We start from the raw sequence: 20,124 nt of genomic DNA, 5'->3' as shown, positions 1-20,124 counted from the left end.
TTTTGTGATATGTTGTTAAAATCTCCTTGATAGTATTTTATTAAAACTTTTTGCACTAATATTCATTAGAGACATTTTTCATAGGTTTCTTTTTCTGTTTTGGCAGTCCTTGATTACAACAGTATTCAAAAGGAGCTCTCTATCATAAGTCTCTATATTTGACCATTCATCCTTTACAAAGCTGTCAAAATGATATTTATAAAAGCCTCATTTATAAAAATCACTCTGCTGCTCAATAAATTCTAATGGCTTCCCTTTCCCTCTATGATCAAATACAAAAATCCCCTGGAATTTAGAGCCCTTTACAACCTGGTTCCAATAACCTAGCATTCCAGTCTTATTATCCATTACCCTTCTCCCCACAATCCATGGTCCAGCCAAACCAATCTTTTTGCTGCTTCATGCATATGCCATGCCATTTCCCATCACTGTATCTTTGGAAAGGATATTTGCCATTCCTGGTCTGTGCTGCCTTTTCATCCTTACTTCTTAGGATTCCCAGTGTCCTTCAAAGCTCAGATTATATGCTGTTTCCTCCTATAGGAAACCATTATGGATCCTCCATGTACTAATTCTTCCCTGCTCCTATTACTATGTATTTTCTTTATGCAAATTTATGTACCTGTCATCTCCCTTGAGAGAATGTAAGCTCCTTGAAGGCAAGGATTGTTTTCGTCATTGTCTACTCAATGCCTAGAATGGTGTGTCAGGAATATGGTAGGCACTTGATAATGCTTGATAACTTATTAACTGAAATACTTCCTGAGTTCAAGTAATCATACTAGGCTTATGGAGAAAGACCCAATACACATATGCTGTAAGAGTAGTACAAAACAAAGGTCTTAGTGAAGTTTAAGGGAAAAGTTGTTATCAATAAGGCTTAAACAGAGAGGTAGAAATTCATAAGGGAAAAAGGGAAGGGAGGGCACATTTCAGGAATATGGACTATTATTACCAAATGCAAGGAGATGTCAAATAATATGAGACAAAGCTAGAAAGGCAGTGCGATCTTTGGCTTTGGACTTTATTCTGTAAGGAATAGGGATTCACTGAAGATTTCAGAGCTGTTAACAGTAGCAACAAGGATAGTAGTAACAAGGATTTCCCAGACTGGGAAATAGAGAATGGCTAGAAGCTATTGAAATAAGTCAGGTCAATAAAACTGCAGGCTTATATACTGGGATGATAGCGGTGTCTTATATGTCAACAGGATGATCATTGCTTGTCTGAAAACCCGGAGGGTTATAGTTGGGGACTTATTGTGCGAAATTCTCCCTTATGTGAAGATGGGATTAACTCTCCCCTGTCCATTTTTAGATTTAATCACTAGAAATAAAGGAATAAAAGGGTAACAAAATAAACCACATGCACATGGCTAATCTACCTGTTCAAATAGCCCGCTCCACCAATGTCCCGACCCAGGAAGGAAAGAGAGGGCTAGTCAGGGACTACCACTTTATTTATCCCCTGTCTACCTCAGCACATAATGACAGCAAGTCTGTGGGCTCCTGGGAAATGTAGTTCAAAGGTACAGGATTTCCAATTACACACTTATTTGTTGGTTTGAAGTATTAGAGGTCATGGCCTTATCACCCCTGAAATGCACATTTTAGGAGGGTTCTATGGAGAAGAGACTTTTTTTTAACTAATTGCAACTTATTTCTTTATCAGCTTAAACAGTTAAAATAAAACCCCCAAGACCAACTTTGGTTAAGAGTACAAAAAAGAAATTTTTTTTCCAACAGAATAGAGAAGAGAGAGATGACTGGAGCATGTGAGATACCTTCTTGACACTCAACTGTAGTATTAGAAGAACAGTATAAAGCAAGAGAGACAGGAGAGGCCTGCAAGAGACTTTACCCCCTCCCCCCCAGTAAACTCCTCAGACTGTATAACTCCAACAGACTTGTTGACAAGTCCCAGTTGCAGACTCCTTGATTTTAACACTAAGGGAAAAGAAAAGAAGGTTCCTTGACCTTTTCTGCAATTCTAAATCTATCCCATTTGATATGAGATGTCATGTTAAGACGCAGACAGCTGTATCTCCCAGGGCTGGGAGGCGATTAAATCCCCAGAATGCTGCACCAGAAAATGTAAGATGAAATATAAAAACAAAACTATGGGTAATTAACAAGCTTGAAGAGACGGTGGAGGCCAGTCATCTCTCTGGCAGCTCTCTGCTCTGTCTGGTCTACTGAGGAGATCCTTTGTGGTTTCTGAGTCTGTGTGCAAGTATATGCCATGTCTTCTCAAAGTAGAGCCCCCTTACAGAGGCATCATGACTTCTCTCTGGAGACCAGTGAGGAGATGAGGCCAGGGAAAGAAATAGAGTCCTATATATTGAGAGGAAAAGCACAGACACAATGAAGGAAAGTTCTGATTTGGTTAAAAGTATATCTTGCTGGGGTAGCTATGTGGCTCAGTGGATTGGGAGTCAGGCCAGGAGTCAGGAGGTCCTGGGTTCAAATTTGACCTCAGACACTTCCTTTTTGGGTGCCCTTGGGCAAGTCACATTGCCCAGCCCTCACTGCTCTTCTGCCTTAGAACCTACACATAGTATTGATTCTAAGATGGAAGGTAAGGGTTTAAAAGAAATGTCTATCTTGCCTCATGTTTCAATTTCCAGAAATGTGTTGAGGGCTAATACCCACATACCCCTGGTGTCCTGACAACTTGGATCCCACTTAATACCCCAGTTGGGTCTTCTCCTTTCCATACCATGGAAAGCTCCAGATGCTGGACAGTGGGGATGGAAGGAAGAGGGCTATTGCCTTTGGTCAAAATGAATCAAAAACACTCAAGCCAAAGCCATGCCAAGGAAAGGGTGTAGCTTGCTACATACCCAAGGGGATCTCTCTTCCAAAGCTGCAATAGTAGAAATGGATTACCATTTGCTGTTGGTTTCATTCTCTTGATTAACCTGGGTAATTGATGTAGTTGGTGGTTTCCCGTTCTAGGTGCTCCTTTGGGGCTGTGAACCCCTAAGACAAATTGCTTCTGCCATGACCTTCTCTGAGCAACTTGTAAAAGATTAAACTTTGACACACCAGCTCTGTATCTTGCCCTGAATTTTAACATTTCAGTTAAGCCTACCTGTCTTCACATTGAATGTTACAAATTATATCCGTATGTGTATCTCATAGGTAGGTGTATGTTATGAAAGGATTTAAAGAGTTTTCCATTCACTTAGCAGACTTGATGATTCCATGAAAGCCCTCCTGAATGGCTACCCATAAACAATTCTGGTTGAATGCTGACTTCAGATCCAGACCCTACCCTAGGACTGTAAGTTTTGAACTAGACAGGACTTGAGAGATCCAAGTAGCCCAGCTACCTCATTTTACACAAGAGGAAGATAAAGCTCAAGAGAAGTATGCTCCAAATTTAAAAGGCAGTGCCAAAGCCAGGATTTGGCCCCCAAAGCAGTAATCCTTCTTCTCTATCAAGGAAGAGACTCATGGGACATCTAGAAGAAGGAAAGCACGCAAGTGTAAACCTAGCTAAAACACTTCCAGGTTTCATAACCAAAGCTAACTTTATCAAGTGACACATTCTCTCCTTTTAAGATAAAGTTTCTGTCAGTCATTCACCAAGAATGGAACAGGCACTATTCTAGGTGTTTGGGGGTGCAAAGATAAAGAGAAAATAGCATTACCTTTAGCATCTCTGAAGGACTTGGCTTATTGAGCATGGTACTGTGCAGATTTTGTTTTTTTGGGCAAAAGTCAATGGTTTTAGGATTTCTTCACCCATGCCTAATTTTTGAACATGCTTGAAAGACCTAGCAGGAGCTAGGAGATTCTTCTGGCCTAATTATATGAAGCTAGTTCTATAAATTTTGAGAGGGAAATAAACATAAATAGCCTCTCTGCTTTCTGACTTCTTCAGGTTAATGAAATGCGCCTCCATCCTCCTAGTCACTTGTTTCTTTTAAATTTCTGCATAAACATATAACATCAGCATGATGCCAGCTTCTAGCTCTAAGACTTGGCATTAGTTTGGTATTTAGCAAGGGGAGAAAGAGCAGCACTCTCCAGGCTGGTATTTTGAATGACAAGCTTCACTGGCCTCAGGCTTAGGGAAGGCAGTTGATAAGGAAACAAATGGTAATGGGGAAACTAGACTGGAGGTATTTTTGGTAGGGAGTTTCATTCCATCCAGAAGGGATCATTGGGTTTGGCTCCAGGGTCTTTGTAAAGGGGAGAGGATTTCTCTTGTGTTAGTAAAAACCCTTGAGTGAAGGGAATCAACAATCATGAATAATGGCAGAAGAGGAAAGTAGATGCATGGCCAAAATATTTACTGGTTTCAAAGCCAAAGCTAACTTATCAGTGACTCATTCTCCCCTTTTAAGATAAGGTTTTTGTCAGTCATTCAAGCTTTTATTAAGAATTGATTATGGAACAGGCACTGTTCTAGGTGCTGGGATGCAAAGACAAAGATAAAACAGTCCTTGACTTCTTTGGGTAGGTCCAATCTGGAGCTTGGAACTGGAGGGTAAAGACTTTGGTGGGAATCAGAAAAACCAGGTAATGTCATTAACTGTCCTAAAGCAGCTCTACAAATGAGCACAAGCAACAACTTAGACTTTTTCTTTTCCTAGATTGAAAGTGATCCTTCCAAGATAGGGAAATGTGATACAGTGGGAAGAACAGTAGTGCTAAATTAGCTGTGGTCCTAGGATAATCTTGATCTACTCACAGATCCTTTGGCTATTCCCAGTTATCACCAATCTGACTATTGCTACTATGCTCTTATTCCCTGGCAACAAATTAAAATGTCTTTCCTAACCAAAGTGGCAATTAAAAAACCTCAGAGAAATAAAAACTCTTTATCAGGCAAGAGTTGAGGGCTCTTACAGCAGCTGAATTAGGTGTAGCTGAAATCTAGGGACTCTCTGAGTCCCATTCATTCTAATAGCTTAATCCATGTCTTGAACCTGAAACATGTTGACACGAGCAGTTGACCAGATCTTCTAGCTCTGGAAAAAGGGGATGTGGAAGTTCAGAGGGTAAGGATTCAGGATTTGAGCTAGAGACTCTTCCCTGTTTTATAGTGTGATATAGAAAGACTTGAGTAATGAGGACTCAACTGGTATGGATTTGAGAAAAGAAGAAGAATACTTAGGTGTGATCTTTAGGAAATCTAGAAGAATTCCAGTCTTCCATACTTCAAAGGGTTGCTGTGAGAATCGGTTACAAAAAGTTTGTGAAAATGGTCTAAAATTGGAACTTGAAATAAATTTTTAGTGTTAAAAATTGTATATATGCATGCCTGGAAAAAGAAAACATTTTTTTTTTAAAAAACGGCTTAAGACCTTCATTAGAACAGCAGCACAGAAACAAAAATGTTTATTAGCATAAAAGGGACATAGTACAGGCCTGCCAGACTACATTAGCTAGAGCATATCCCACGAAGTGCTAAATCTCTGCCCTGGTCACTCATGGAAAATCATGTGGCCCGATGTTCAGGCATGGAATGGGGTGTGAAATAAGGGTTTGCTGCACCATCCTAAAGCTCCAAGTGCTTCAGAGCTGAGCACATGTCTCCATGGAATTGGTCCAGGTATATACTCGGCCCTCCTTGGGGATGTGCTTTAGCCATAGCAGAACAGGGGGCCTGCTGGTTTACCTGCATTCTATCTGTACTATTTTTTTTTCCTAAACAAGATGAAATGGTTCTTTTAGCTTAGAAGGCTGACAGCTCATCTAAGATGGGGCTGTTGTCATGTATCAGATACAGGTGGAGAGGGAAAAGAGCCTGAGCTGAGGATCTGGAGAACTGAGGTAGGTCAGGTAAGGTAACCTATTGGTTTTCTGACAGCATAGAAATTACCAGCTTTTTGTACCTCTTGTCTGTAAGATCCATTATACTACCTGACTCAAAGGGCTATTATGAAGAACTTTTGATTTATCAATTTATCAATCTTGAATTGGTAATAAGGGTTTGTTTGGTTTTTTTAAGGAAAACTAGATGGATAGAGTGCCAGGCTTAGAGTCAGGATGTCCTGGGCTCAAATCTGGCCTCTAACACTTCCTAGTTACATGACACTGGGCAAGGCACTTAACTGGAATTGCCTAGCCCATGCCACTCTTTAGTCTTAGAATTGACAGTAAGACAGAAGATAAAAGTTTTCCATTTTTTAAATATGAAAAGTCTGTAAATCATAAAATGCTATAAAAGTGTAAACAATTATAATACTCTCCTTGATACTAGTCTCAGGTAGGTATCTTAAGCTCTCTTTCCTTCTTAACTCTGCCCTCAAAATCCTAACCTGGCCTCCTCGGTTTCTGAGCAAGGTTCTCATCTAAGTAGCCTGGAAATGTGGGCTTTGTTCTGTATCTTCAGACACAGTGCTATTTGGCTACTGCATGGCCACATGAATAGTTTCCTCCACACTCTGCATCTTTGAACATCTCCCAAAAGGAAAGGTCCCTATTATTCACCCAAAGTGTTCCAGAGACATTCTTGTTTGTTAACTTTAGATTTAGGTGTCAAGTACAGAGATAAATTAGAAGAACCAAAGAATTATTGTTCCATAGAAGGGGCTTGGTGGACACTGAGCCAACAGAGGTCAAGTCGAGAGCAGTCAGCTAAGAAAAGGAAGAGGCACGTACCACAGGGTAAAAGTACACAAAGCCTTGTACTTGAGAGGTCAGTAGACAAAGAAATAAAGATTTAGGCACTCAGACCAAAGGTTGGGGCAAAAAAGGGCCGAAACATAGCCTAAGGTGTTTGGTAGTAATAGGTAGAAGATGCTGGCCGCAGGAGTGGAATTTACACAAAACCAAAAGCCAGTGGTTCTTAGTGTGTGTGTCAATCATGACTGCTTTCAGAAAGGAGGCAGTGACTGACCTGAGATCTCATGTCTTGTTCTTACAGTTTAGGTGCCAAGTCTTGTAAAAGCAATATCTACAATGCAGGATAGATTCATTTTTGACCCTAAAAGACAGGGAAGCAGACTCTGAGATCTGATTGGTTAAAGGGGATGAGGGTCCTGCTGCTGTTGCAACTTTCTAGTTGTATAGGACAGGTATCAAACTCATGGCCGATAGCATGGCCCACAAAATTCGAGTGTTGACTAAGCTAGTCTAAAATGTAATTGGAAAATGATAAACAAAATAAATACAAATATAAAATAAGTAATGTTAATTTGTGGTTTTCTAAGTAAATATGGGGCCCACAGGATTCTATTTCTATTGTGTGACCCTGGGCAAGTCACTTAACCCCCACTGCCCAGCCCTGACCACTCTTCTGCCTTGGAACCAATACACAGCATTGATTCCAAGAAGGAAGGTGAGAGTTTAAAATAAAAAGAACTGACAGATGATCCACTCTCTAGTGAACAACCACACCCATCTGGCTGACCAAACACATTTCCATATAGAGACAAGAAGGGCTGCATCTACCTGAAGCAAGGTTATAGCCTTGCTGAATATCTTTCCCATGTTATGTAAAAGTAAACCAGTTTTGGATAATTGCCAGAAGACCTCTGCTTTGTTGTTATTCGGTTGTTTCAAGCATGTCCAACTTTGAGACTCTATTGGGGCTTTCTTGGCAGTGATCCCAGAGTAATTTGTCATTTCCTTCTCATTTTACAGATGAGGAAACTGAGGCAAACAGGGTTAAGGGTCTAGGGTCACACAGCTAGTAAGTATCTGGGGTCAGATTTGAACTCAGAAAGATGAGTCTTTCTGACTTCAAGCCCAGAATTCTATCTTCTGTCCAACTAGCTTTCCAGGCCAATGGGTACCTCATTTAATTTCAGCCCTGGGCCAGAAGCACCAAATCATGGAATTAACATCAAAGAAGAGCAACTTAGCTTCCTCATCACTAGCATGATTCATTGGCCTCTGCTCCCATTCATCTCACCATGTGGGCAGAGGGGAAAATAAAGGGAGGATTGTCTCTAGCCTTGGGTCACTCTCTACCCGCTTGACGCCTTGACCCTGCTGCCATGGCAGGTTGGCCTCACAGCCCCAGACAGCTTTGGACCAAAGCATGGATAATTTGAGGACTAATTGCAGCTTCTGTGGTGAAGAGGAAGACAAGGGCTCCCATTTGTGCTGTAAATGGTAGATAGCATTGGCTGGGGCTTTCAAGCTTAGCTCGCTGCTTTCTGGAGTTTAGCTGGGCCAGAGCAATTCATTTTTAATGATGTCTTGTTATGGATGTAAGCAGAACATGAGACAGAGTTATGAAGTCCTAAGACTGACTGTGATGGGGAGGGAGAGAGGGCTTGGCAACCTGGAACTTTAATTTGCACTGAGGATGTAGCCAATGATTCAATTCAGTGCAGAAGCTGAGATGTAGATTAGATTTCAAAAGATCACCTCATATGTTCTCCTGCTCAGGCACTTCCTCAATAACCCATTCCACTGGAGAGATTGTGGGAAAATTGGGACACTAGTACATTGTTAGTGGAACTGTGAACTGATTCAACTATTCTAGAGAGGACTATAGAACCAAAACTATTCAGACGCTTTGACTCAGCAAAACCATCCTGGTGCTATATCCCAAAGAGATCAGAGATAAGGGGAAAGGACCTACTTATACAAAAATATTTTTAGTGACTCTTTTTAGAGCGGTAAAGAATTGGAAACTGAGGGGATGATGTCCATCCCTCAGAGAATAGATAAACAAATTGTGATATATGGCTGTAATGGAATATTATTGAACCATAAGAAATAACAAATAGGATAAGTTCAGAAAAATCTGGAAAGATTGTGAACTTATATGAACAAGTGAAGTAAGTAAAACCAGGAGAATAATGTGTGTGTATATGTATGTATACACACACACACACACACACACACACACACAATATACAATGTAACAGAAATATTGTATGATGATCAGCTGTGAAGGCCTAAAACTATTATCAGTAAAGAAAGTCTCCAAGATAGCTACAAGGGACTCATGATGAAAAATGCTATCCACAGCCAAAGAAGAAATGGTTAGAGACTGAGTGCAGGTCAAAGCATTCCATCTTCCATTTAATTTCCTTCACGAGTTTTTTATTGTATGTGATATGTCTTCAGTCATGACATGGGGAATATGGAAATATGTATTTCATGAAAGCATTGGTGGGGTCAAGGGAAGGGAGGGAGAGAATGTGAATCATAAAATGTCAGAAAATAATTACTAAGAATTGTTTCTACATGTAATTGAAAAAAATTTAAAAAGGAAAAACATAACCCATTCCAAATTTTCATAATTCTTATTTTCAGCCGATTCTTCCTTGCCTTGGACCAATTCAAATTCCCTGATTTCTCCAGTCAAGTAACTTGGATCTCAAACAGTACCATCTCTTAGATGAGCAAATCATGGACTATTTTGTACTATAGTGATTTGAAGCTAGAAATATTAGCCTGGTGGTATGCCTGTATCTACTGTCTCAGGATCAACCTGACTCACTATGGGAGTGCTAATCAACAGAAGGGAGCACACATCCCAAAAGTAATATATTTTCTGGAGGAGAGCGATGCAACAAGACCATCTCCTAAGGGATAGTGCAGCTGTGATCTCTTTCAGTAGAGGGAGTGTCCACGGCAAAAAAAAAAAAAATCTCAGATCCTCCAAGTGTTAAAGTAAATAAGTTTTTAATGAAGGGTCTAGTAGAATGTCAGCTCTGTAAGAGTTGGGAACATATAGTACCTAAACTTTGTATTTTTGCAAGAAGACTTCACACTGCTCTGTATACAGAATGTATTTAATCAGTGTTTGTTGAATTAAAGTATAGTGAATTAAGCTCAGTTCCAGTGCAGCTAGATGGTGCAGTGGATAGAAAGCTGGGCCTGCGGTTGGGAAGACTCATTTTTCTGAGTTGAAATCCAGTCTCACACGTTCACTAGCTATGTGACCTGGGCAAGTCACTGAGCTCTGTTTGTCTCAGTTTCTTCATCTGTAAAATAATCTGGAGAAGGAAATGGCAAAGGAAAGCCCAAATAGGGTTACGAAGAATCAGAATGACTGAAAATGTCTGAACAACAACAACAAAACCTCGATCCCGGTTGAAGCTGGAGGGGTTCTCCTATGCTCTCTAGGAAAAGTCTGACTCCAGTGTCTAACTGCGATGTGGCAGTGACCCGAGTTCTTCAAGATGATGCTAGTGGAGCCACAACTCTGGTAGACCCTGCTAAGCTGGAAGGTTCCAAGATTGGCTTTGTCATGGGCTTTTGGTCCAAGGACCTGCCTAGGTAGCATCAGATAAGTCCATCAGGGCTAGCTGCAGGATGAGGAGTTTTTTAGAAACAGACACTCTTGACAACCATTCACTAAGTTAAGGAGAGTTACGACTTGCATCAGTGTAGAAAGTAAGTATACTAAATAAACGTCTGATCCTTCAGTACTAAAGCGGCCTCTATAATGCTAATTTAATTTACTCCACTGTTGTATAGCACCAGCTCCCTGAGAGAGCAACTATCAGAGCTACAGTTAGCCACAATTTGGAGTCACGAAGCCCTTTTGCAATCCCAGTTCCCAAAGGGATACCCAACTGGGTAGCTCTAAAAGGAGGAAAACAAACAAACAAAAATCCTCCAACTACTTCATTAATTTAAAAGACTCTACAGCCATGTTATTGGAACCGTAGTCAAACCCATAAAGGTTTCATTCCCTTATAATAATCTCTGCCTAGAAACCAAAGTATGCAACCCAAGCATCTAAATGTACACAATCCCACCAGGTTGAAGAATGTCTTCACCAACAGAGAATCAAGTAGAGTTCTAGGAATTGCTTTTAAAGTATAATAGAATAATCATTTAGATAGTTTATTAATGAATTGATACCAACCTTTTCTCTTCCCATGAAACTTTTATTTTTTTAAACCCTTACCTTCCATCTTAGAATCAATAGGGGCAACTAGGTAGCTCAGTGGATTGAAAATCAGATCTAGAGATTGAAGGTTCTGGGTTCAAATTTGACGTCAGACACTTCCTAGCTGTGTGTGATCCTGAGCAAGTCACTTAGCCCCCATTACCTAGCCTTTAGTGTTCTTCTGCCTTGGAACTAATACATAGTATTGATTCTTTTTTATTTTTAAACCTTTACTTTCCATCTTAAAATCAATACTGTGTATTGGTTCCAAGGCAGAAGAGCAGTAAGGGGTAAGCAATGCAACTCAGCTAGGAAGTGTCTGAGGCCAGATTCGAACCCAGGATATCTTGTCTCTGAGCTTGGCTCTCAATCCACTGAGCCACCTAGCTGCCAGTGTAACTTTTACCATCCTTTTAAATTTTTAGGTCAAGTAATAGTATTTTTAGCTAATTTCAGCCTTCATTTGAGAACTTACCAGGTGATAAACTGTCCAACAGATTAGGTCTACCCCCTTGTCACCTGGGAGGGACTGAGGATGACTCCACTTAGGAAAAATAAGCCAAGGCAAGAGTAGATATAGATTTAGGGCAAGCAAAACATATGCCACCCTGAAGGAAAATCAGTAGCCTGCTAAGATATGGGAAGAAAGTGAATGAAGATATTGCACTGGACAAGAAACTAAAAGAAAAGCAAGACAGCATGGAGCAGGGTCCTTAGGGTACTGATGCACAGATAAAATTAGTACACTTGGCTGGGTGGAAAAAGCAGGCACCATATTTTTTTTTGGTGGCACTCTGTATTCTGAACCTGGGGACATCCTCAGCAAAAAAGCTATCATTTATCAAGGACTAATGACTTGATTCCTCCTACCAATTAGAACGGAAAGCACGTGTCATCAACTTTATCAAAGATTAACGGCAGAACAGCAAGTGAAGTCAGAAGGTTTGGAAACAGAAATAGAAACTTACCTTAAAAATGAGACAGTCTGATTTGTGCTCTGCATACATAGAGGTAAGACGGTACTGGTTCTCAGTGGTGAAGTCTATACGGTAGCCTGTCAGGGTATAGCAGACTTTACGGAATTCTTGGATCTTGGTCTGGAAAACTTCCTTTAGGCGTTGATTTTTCAGTTCAGCACTTTCCAATTGCTTCTTCAGATCTACAAATTTGGAATGTATAGGACAGCATTGGGTTAAGAAGGTTTCTTCCTAAGAATAATTTGGTATCTTCCTATGGCTCTGGGCTAGGAGTCAGGAAATTTGGGTGCCAGTCTTGGCATTACCAATAGCTTGCTCTGTGAGGTCAAAATGACCTCGATGCTTTGATTTCCTTATCCTTAAAAATTTAAGTGGGAAACTTTTGCATTGGAATGTAAGTGAATGATTGTTACTGGTCACTTAACTTGAGCACCCCAGGGATGCCTCACTCACATAGTCAGGGCTGGTAAACTGGAGGAAGGATTCGTTTCTCATTAGCAAAACATGATTTCCAAGATTGGGATACTTCCACCATAAAACTTGCCATTGTTTAAAAATGCATTATAGACTTCCATGTCAGATGTCAGCCAGACCCAGAGCTTCCTGCCTCTTTTCTTTTGGTATCATCAAAAGGGTCAACTTTGTGGTTGCTGCAGACTGACTTCAGTTAGTCAAAAGACATCTTGTTGGGGTAACACTTGAAAGTGGAGTAGACAGCATGGATCCGAACCCACACTGGGAAGCGGATTTCAAGAAGGCATGTCAAAAGAGAAGAGGACATGAATGAAAGTTCAAACATCTGGCTCTGGAACTTTTCAGGCTTTAGTTTCTTCCCCTGCAGAGCAGAAACAGTAACACCTTTACTTCTAATCTTACAGGGTACTGAATATTGAAATAGATGGTGCGTGCACACTAGTCACTGAAAAAGTTATAAGGGATGCAAGTTGGATTTACCTTTTGGTCTAGTTTTTTCATATCAAGAGAAATCAGTGAATATGGTAACATCGTGTAGGCCTAGAAAAAGGTTTGCCATGGCATCGGGCACTGTATTACATGGGGAAAGCCTCCTATAATTTTGGAGAGTTCATGAATACAAGAATGGGGCTCTTCATGCACATTCACTTTGTAAATACAAACTGTTAGTTATACACAGATGGGTTATTCCTGGCCCAGGGAATTACTCTACAAGGAATCATCTTTGCCAATTAGCCATCTGACTTTATACCTATGCATGGAGAGAGCCTCCCTGGGATATAGATGGAGCGGAGATCTGAACGCTACTGCAAAGAAAGTAGGGCCCAGCCTGTAGCTGCTTCTCTCTTCCCCGGAGCAGGGTACTGGTCTAGGGGAGAGAAGAGACCCTGACACGCCAGGCACACACAACATAGTTTATCACTGCAAAGGGAGCTGCCAGCTGCAGGAATCCATCAAGAGGATACACAACAATTACCGTGAATCTTTCACCCAAGGTGCCTTCCGAGTAATTAAACCTCGATTTATCCCCCCATTAATTAGCACAACTGGCTTTACTTAAACACACTGAAGATGCCTCCCAAATCAACGAGCTTTATCAATAGCGCTGTCCAGGACTGCAAGATTGATAGTAATGTTCAGTCACACGGGGGTGTCCCTTCTTGGTGGCCGCTGGGATTTCCAGCCTGGAAGGCTATCAGGAGGAGTGAGCCCCGTTCAGGGCACTCTGTGACAACCAGGGAGGAATGTGGTCCTGAAAATCAGGGATCCTAGTGCTTCTGGTGCTGCATACGCATGGGACTCTTTCAGCATGGCTTCCTGGTTCATTTTATCCACAGCCTCTAGGGGAGAGGAGGCAAGGCCACTAGGGCCAATCATCCAGGCATTGGATTATTTTTGTGCTTACCTCTTTCTTCCAGGGTTTTTCCTGATTTGGGACAAAAAGGATCATGGAGACAAAAGGAGCTTGAGGCAAGACATTTAGCCTCTGGCTCTCAGGTTCCTAATCTGTCAAGTGAGCTGATTTTACTACATGACATCCAAGAATGAAGATACTGCAATGACCCATTGTTTTTGCATGTTTAAAAAAGTTCCTAAAATGCTTTCGTATCAATTATCTAACCTTCTAGCAGTCCTATGGGCTCTAGAGGGTAGGAATAAACACATATGGGGTACAGTGGAAAGAACTCCAGATTTGGAGTTGTAAAAATGGAGATTTGAACCCTGGACTTCAATTCCCAGAAGTCCTTGGTAGCTCCCAGAGTTCCCTATAATCCCACTGGAGATACCCACCTGGGCCAAGAACAAAATGGGTATTTAAACTGACTGTACGGCCTACTTGCTTTTTTTTCTCTCCCTGCTTCCACTTCCAAGACACGCGGCTCTCTACCTTTAAGGCAAGATGTAGAGTAAGTGGTTGTGAATGGGCTCTGGGCCTAGGCATGTGTCTTTCTTATTTTATATTTTCTTTATTTCTTAATTCTAATAATCTTTAATAAACCTCATAAAATATAATACTTTTAGCAGAGAAACTAATTTTAACTGTTACAGTTATGGCGAACCATGTGGGTTGTGATGAAATACCCTCAATCTTTTTAACTTTCCTAAATTTTAACTAAGTTCAGCTCTTAATAGCTAGTGCCTAGGTAGTGATTTTTTAAGCCAAGGTCCTCCAAGAATTTTCAGAGAAGCCTCTTGATCTGGACCTGTTTGATTCAAATCACTCCTGCTCCAGCTGCTGCTCCTGGTCTCTCTCTGGCTCACCTGGTCCCAGCATCTGGACCTGTTTGACCCAGATCTCGCTCACCTGGTCACAACCCACTGGCCCAGCCCAACAAACTCTAGCCTCGGAGCAGATCGCTCATTGCCCCAGTCCCAGGACTCACTTCCACTGGCTGGTAAAAACGGGGGTGATTTTTCCTTAGGCTATGATTAGCCTCCACATGGACTGGGGGCAGGGAATCATGGGGGGGGGGGGAAGGGAGGGGAAGAAGGAAGAGACTTTTCCAAACAGGAACTTAAAGCATGGCTACTTTAAAAGGATATCTTTTGACTGTATTGATTCTTTCACTAAGCTCACCTGGGAGTTAGGGAAAAAATTCAACTCCCTGCAACTCTTTAGCCAAATTTGGGATTCCTAAAATCTACTCTTACTGGGGGGGGGGGGGGGGGCAACTCAGTGGCTCAGTGAATTGAGAGCCAGGCCTAGAGACAGGAGGTCCTTAGTTGAAATCTGGCCTCAGACACTTCCTGGTGGTGTGACCCTGGGCAGGTCATTTAACCCCCATTGACTACCACTTACCAATCTTCTGCCTTCTGACAATAGGCATCTAAATGGATAAAAATCCCAAGGAACTTTAAAGAGACTGGAGGTTATATTTTTAAGGCATTTCAGACTCCAATGTTTTATAAAAATCTCTGTATTCTATTGCATTTGCTGATTGTTTTGTTTAATGTTTAACTTTGTGATTTTATGTTCATATATTACTGCATTCAATAATATTCTGTTACACTGGATCATTTTAATGTACTGGGTTTTAACTACTGTTATATTCTGTTGGTTTTCCCCTATAACCATACCGAACAAACATTATTGAGTAGGCACATATAAAAATAGCTTTTCTATTTTTGACTTTGTAAATTGTCACATAGAGGATAGATGGGTTCCATCAGAAAATTGCTACAACCTTTGGAAAATTTAATGAGCTAAATATCTCAAATTGATTTTAAGGGTTCTTTAGACATGATTTTTAGAATGTTTCTTAATAATCTCCGGTCATTTTGCCTGCCCCTTACATGAGGTAAGGCCCATTTTAATAGCTGAAGTGAAATATAATTATAATCCCAACTCCCGCATTTATAAAAATGTGAATGGAAGTTGGGAAGTTAATCCCAGGGCATTGTACCCCTAGAAGCCCCCCTGCCCCAGAAAAAAGGGGAGCATCTCTCATTTATACCCTTCAGCTCATTTTACAAAGGTTTGAGTTTTTCCTAGACTCCTCTACCACATTTCTATAATGATATCTAGATTTCTTGATGATGTTCTAAACCCAAAATGAGTTTTACTTTTTTAAAAAATATGTTTACCAAGGTTGAAAGATTTGCTACATTTATAAAAATTGTGACAAATATCCATCAGTTCATAGGCTTTTTAAAATGCCATACAACAACTTATGTGAAATATGATAGTGTTTGTTTGTTATTGTAATTAATTGGGCTATTGAGAATTTTGGGGATATTGATATCACATATTTGTACTACTGTTCTTTATTTAAAAAAAAACTGTTACCTTGTGAAATTCATTTGCTTTGCACTCACAGTGGATCATGGCCAGATATGAAGAGGAAATGGATCTCATTTTTGGTGAGAAAGCCTTGTATTCTATGTTTTCTTAGCTGACACAGTGTGTCAATGATTATAAGCTACATTTTTATTTTGAAAATTCTTTTATTATTATATTTTTCTTGCATGTGCAATATACTTTTTCAGTATTTTTTTCTCTCCTTTTTAAATTTGAAGCACATGTCACCAGTATTAAGATTTTCTTTAACTTTTTGATTTAGTAGTAATATAAGTTTAAAATACATTTGCTATAATGTCAATGCATGCCCCAAAAGCTTGAGACTATAAAAATGATGCCACTAATTTTTTAAAAAATTATGGGACTTTGCTTAATGATTCTGTCTGATTCCAGGACAAGATATACAAAAGAGCTATTTCACAGGGCCAAAGAAGCAAAGCTAAACCTGAATTGTGCCAAAAGAGCACACAGATCAACAAATAAACCAATCCAGGATGGATTGATGTACTTCTAAGCCAATACAAAGGACTTGAACCTAGTGTGAAGACTCAAGGTTGCGGTGCTTAACATATGTTAAGACGTAGGCCTTCCTTGTATCCACACTCTTTGTGAAAATACTTACAGACGAGTATCCCAAACTTGGCTCCTACTTGGCTCCTATTATCTAGTCCCTTTTCTGTCTTTCATAGTGTGGCAAACTTTCTGTAGTCCTGGCTACTGACTGGGTAAATGCAACATTGCTTAGATCATTTAAATTGGGCCCTGATTCAAGGACCTGTTAAGATTTACTTTTCCTTTACTTGGAATTTTTACACATAAGATTTTGATAGTCTATATTTTCATCCAGAAATTTTCTTTTTTATTTGGATTTTTCTGATGTCTTTTTAATTTCTCTTACCAATAGATTCATATACTTCATAACTCAGCCATGCATCCCTAAGTGATGCTGTGTTTTTCAATCACCCTCTTCATGGGGAAATGTAAAAATATTATTATTTTAAATCGCAAAGTTTAAATTCCTTTTGAGAAGAATTTTAGGTTAAGAAACATTACCTCTCCAATTCAGAAACTGAACTGTTTGGAGAAGACACCATGAAGATGCCTCCAGACCACAAGCTGCATGAGAAGATCAAGAATGAACTTTGGGTGTGGTTGATTGAACATTTATTTGTATGTATACTTTCATGCCAAAGGTGACTGCTGCCTAACTGGTTTTTTGTCAATGCGTCTAGCAATTATTGGTTTTGTTCTTTTTTCCTCTTATCCTCAAATTATTATAATCTTTAAGTTGATTATGTTTTCATGATCCTTTTGGGGAAAATCTTTCCCAATAAGGATCAAACAACGAAATGTAAAAATGGAGATTTGAACCCTGGACTTCAATTCCCATAAGTCCTTGGTAGCTCCCAGAGTTCCCTATAATCCCACTGGAGATACCACCTGGGCCAAGAACAAAATGGGTATTTAAACTGACTGTATGGCCTCCTTGCTTTTTTTTTTCTCTCCCTGCTTCTGCTTCCAAGACACGCAGCTCTCTACCTTTAAGGCAAGATGTAGAGTGGTTGTGAATGGGCTCTGGGTCTAGGCATGTGCCTTTCTTATTTTGTATTTTCGTTATTTCTTAATTCTAATAATCTTTAATAAATCTCATAAAATATAATACTTTTAGCAGAGAAACTAATTTTAACTGTTACAGAGTCAAAGGCTCTGAATTCCAACCTCACCTCGGGCAGTTACTCTCTATGTGATCTTGGGCAAGTCATTTGCCTTTCTCAGTCTTAATTTGTTCACATACAAAATGAAGGAATTGGGATAGTTTATAAAGTTTCTTCTAGCTCTGTGTTTTATGATCCTGTCACTTCGAGGTTAAGTGATTTATTCAAGGTTACATGACTGAGAAGGTCCACATCTGTGCTCAAATCTAGTGGAGTGCTGTATTCTATTGCAGTGGGTTCTTAATTTTGTTCATGAGTCATTGGACCCCTTTGGTAGACAGGTAAAATCTATGGACTGCTGGGGGCAGCTGGGTAGCTCAGTGGATTGAGAGCTAGACCTAGAGACGGGAGGTCCTAGGTTCAAATCTGACCTCAGACACTTCCCAGCTGTGTGACCCTGGGCAAGTCACTTGACCCCCATTGCCTAGCCCTTACCACTCTTCTGCCTTGGAGTCAATATGCAGTATTGACTCCAAGACAGAAGGTAAGGGTCTAAAAAAAAATCTATGGACTGCTTCTCAGAATAAAGTTTTTAAGGAATTATGGGGAATGTTAAATTGCATTTAACAGTCAATGAAATTAATGATATGATTCAAGTTCATAGGCTGCAGGGGAAGAATCCTTGCTCTATTGGGCAGCCTCGCTGAAATCTGCTTCTTCCTTTGGTAAGCAACAAAGCAAGAACTAGAATTCAAGTCTCTTGTCACCCAGTCCTGTGTTTTTCATACTATAATATTCTCTATTAGAATGTCCATTTTAAAGACGTGGAAACGGCCTGAGAAAGTTTAAGTGATTTTCTCAAGACCTTAGAAAGCATTTAGTGCAAGTCTTTCATCTTTAAAAATGAAGAGGGGGCAGCTGGGTAGCTCAGTGGAGTGAGAGCTAGGCCTAGAGATGGGAGGTCCTAGGTTCAAATCTGGCCTCAGACACTTCCCAGTTGTGTGACCCTGGGCAAGTCACTTGACCCCCATTGCCTAGCCCTTACCACTCTTCTGCCTTGGAGCCAATACACAGTATTGACTCCAAGACGGAAGGTAAGGGTTTAAAAATAAATAAATAAATAAATAAATAAATAAATAAATAAATAAATAAATAAAAAAAAATAAAAATGAAGAAACAGGCTTGAAGAAGGAATAAGTTCACCAGGAATGAATCCACCCATCCTTCCTCCCTCTCTCCTTCCCTTCCGTCTTAGAATCAATGCTGTGTATTGGTTCTGAGGCAAAAGAGCAGTAAGGGCTAAGCAATGGGGGTTAAGTGACTTGCCCAGGGTCACAGAGCTAGGAAGGCCACAGTTGTCTAAGGGCACAGTTGAACCCAGGACCTCCCATCTTCAGACCTGGCTCTCTAGCCACAGAGCCTACTAACTGCCTCCTGAACAATGAGGACTAGGCAATGGGGGTTAAGTGACTTGTCCAGGGTCACATAGGAAATATCAGAGGTCAAATTTGAACCCAGGACTGCCCATCTCCAGGACTGATTCTTAATCCATTGGGCCACCTAGCTCTCCCCACACCACCCAATACTATTTCGATGGCATCATGCTACCTGTTACTCTCTTTCCACAAGTTAGGAGAACTTATTGATCTTGTTATTGTTCATCTTTCATTTTCAAAGAGGACCAATGACATCATGGGGTGATGTCTTGACTTGCTTGTGAATTAGATTTAAGTGAGGCAGACTTGCACAAAATTATCAATCTCTCTCTTTCCAGTCAAGACAAAAGTCAGGATCACTGGCAAAGTCCCAGGGTGCAAGAAGATATCAGCTAAAGTCACTGGAAGGGTTTGGCTGGGAAGGTGGTTTAAATGACAATGCAACTCTCCTTCCATCCTAAAGGGGAAAGGCCAGTCTAAAAAAGGGACAAAGCTGAAAATATACTTTAACAGGATGAGTTTTATCCCCCTCAAGCACACACAACAACTCTATGAGCAAAGCGGATCAAACTGCTCTTAGGCTTTAGATCATTTAATTCAAGAAATATTTATTAAGTATCTAGAGAATGCCCAGTCCTGCACATTATGGGGAAAACAATTTGGTAAGACACAAAACCAGCTCCTGAGAATCTTATAACACAGCTGAGAAAATCACTCACTCACTCATACACTCTCTCACACACACACACACACACACACACACACAGTGTGTGCATAACCAAGCAAGACTGCATTCTGTGTCAAGAAAGAGAGAGACCATGGGCATTTCTTAGTCAAGGTTGGGCTTTGAATAGCATGTATACTTTGATGAATGAGAAAGCATTTCAGAAAGATGAAACTCAGCTGTAATTAGAAGCACTATTTACATGCATATAATGTGCTAGAATTCCACTAAAGTCCAATTC

General features: G+C 40.3%; 1 protein-coding gene across 8 annotated transcripts in view; it reads right to left on the bottom strand.

Moving 5' to 3' along the window:
• MAD1L1 (mitotic arrest deficient 1 like 1) overlaps positions 1-20,124 on the bottom strand; it is a 999,035-nt gene that overhangs the window by 228,143 nt on the left and 750,768 nt on the right. For all 8 annotated transcript variants that reach the window (XM_056804306.1, XM_056804308.1, XM_056804307.1 and 5 more), the window contains one exon: positions 11,787-11,977. In XM_056804306.1, coding sequence (XP_056660284.1) covers positions 11,787-11,977 — 191 coding nt within the window. The remainder of the gene's footprint in view (positions 1-11,786; positions 11,978-20,124) is intronic.

The sequence above is a fragment of the Monodelphis domestica genome, chromosome 7 (assembly GCF_027887165.1).
Source record: "Monodelphis domestica isolate mMonDom1 chromosome 7, mMonDom1.pri, whole genome shotgun sequence".
NCBI classification, from domain to species: Eukaryota; Metazoa; Chordata; class Mammalia; order Didelphimorphia; family Didelphidae; genus Monodelphis; species Monodelphis domestica.
The sequence above is the reverse complement of the archived record's forward strand: the minus strand, read 5'-3'. Positions and strand labels throughout refer to the sequence as shown.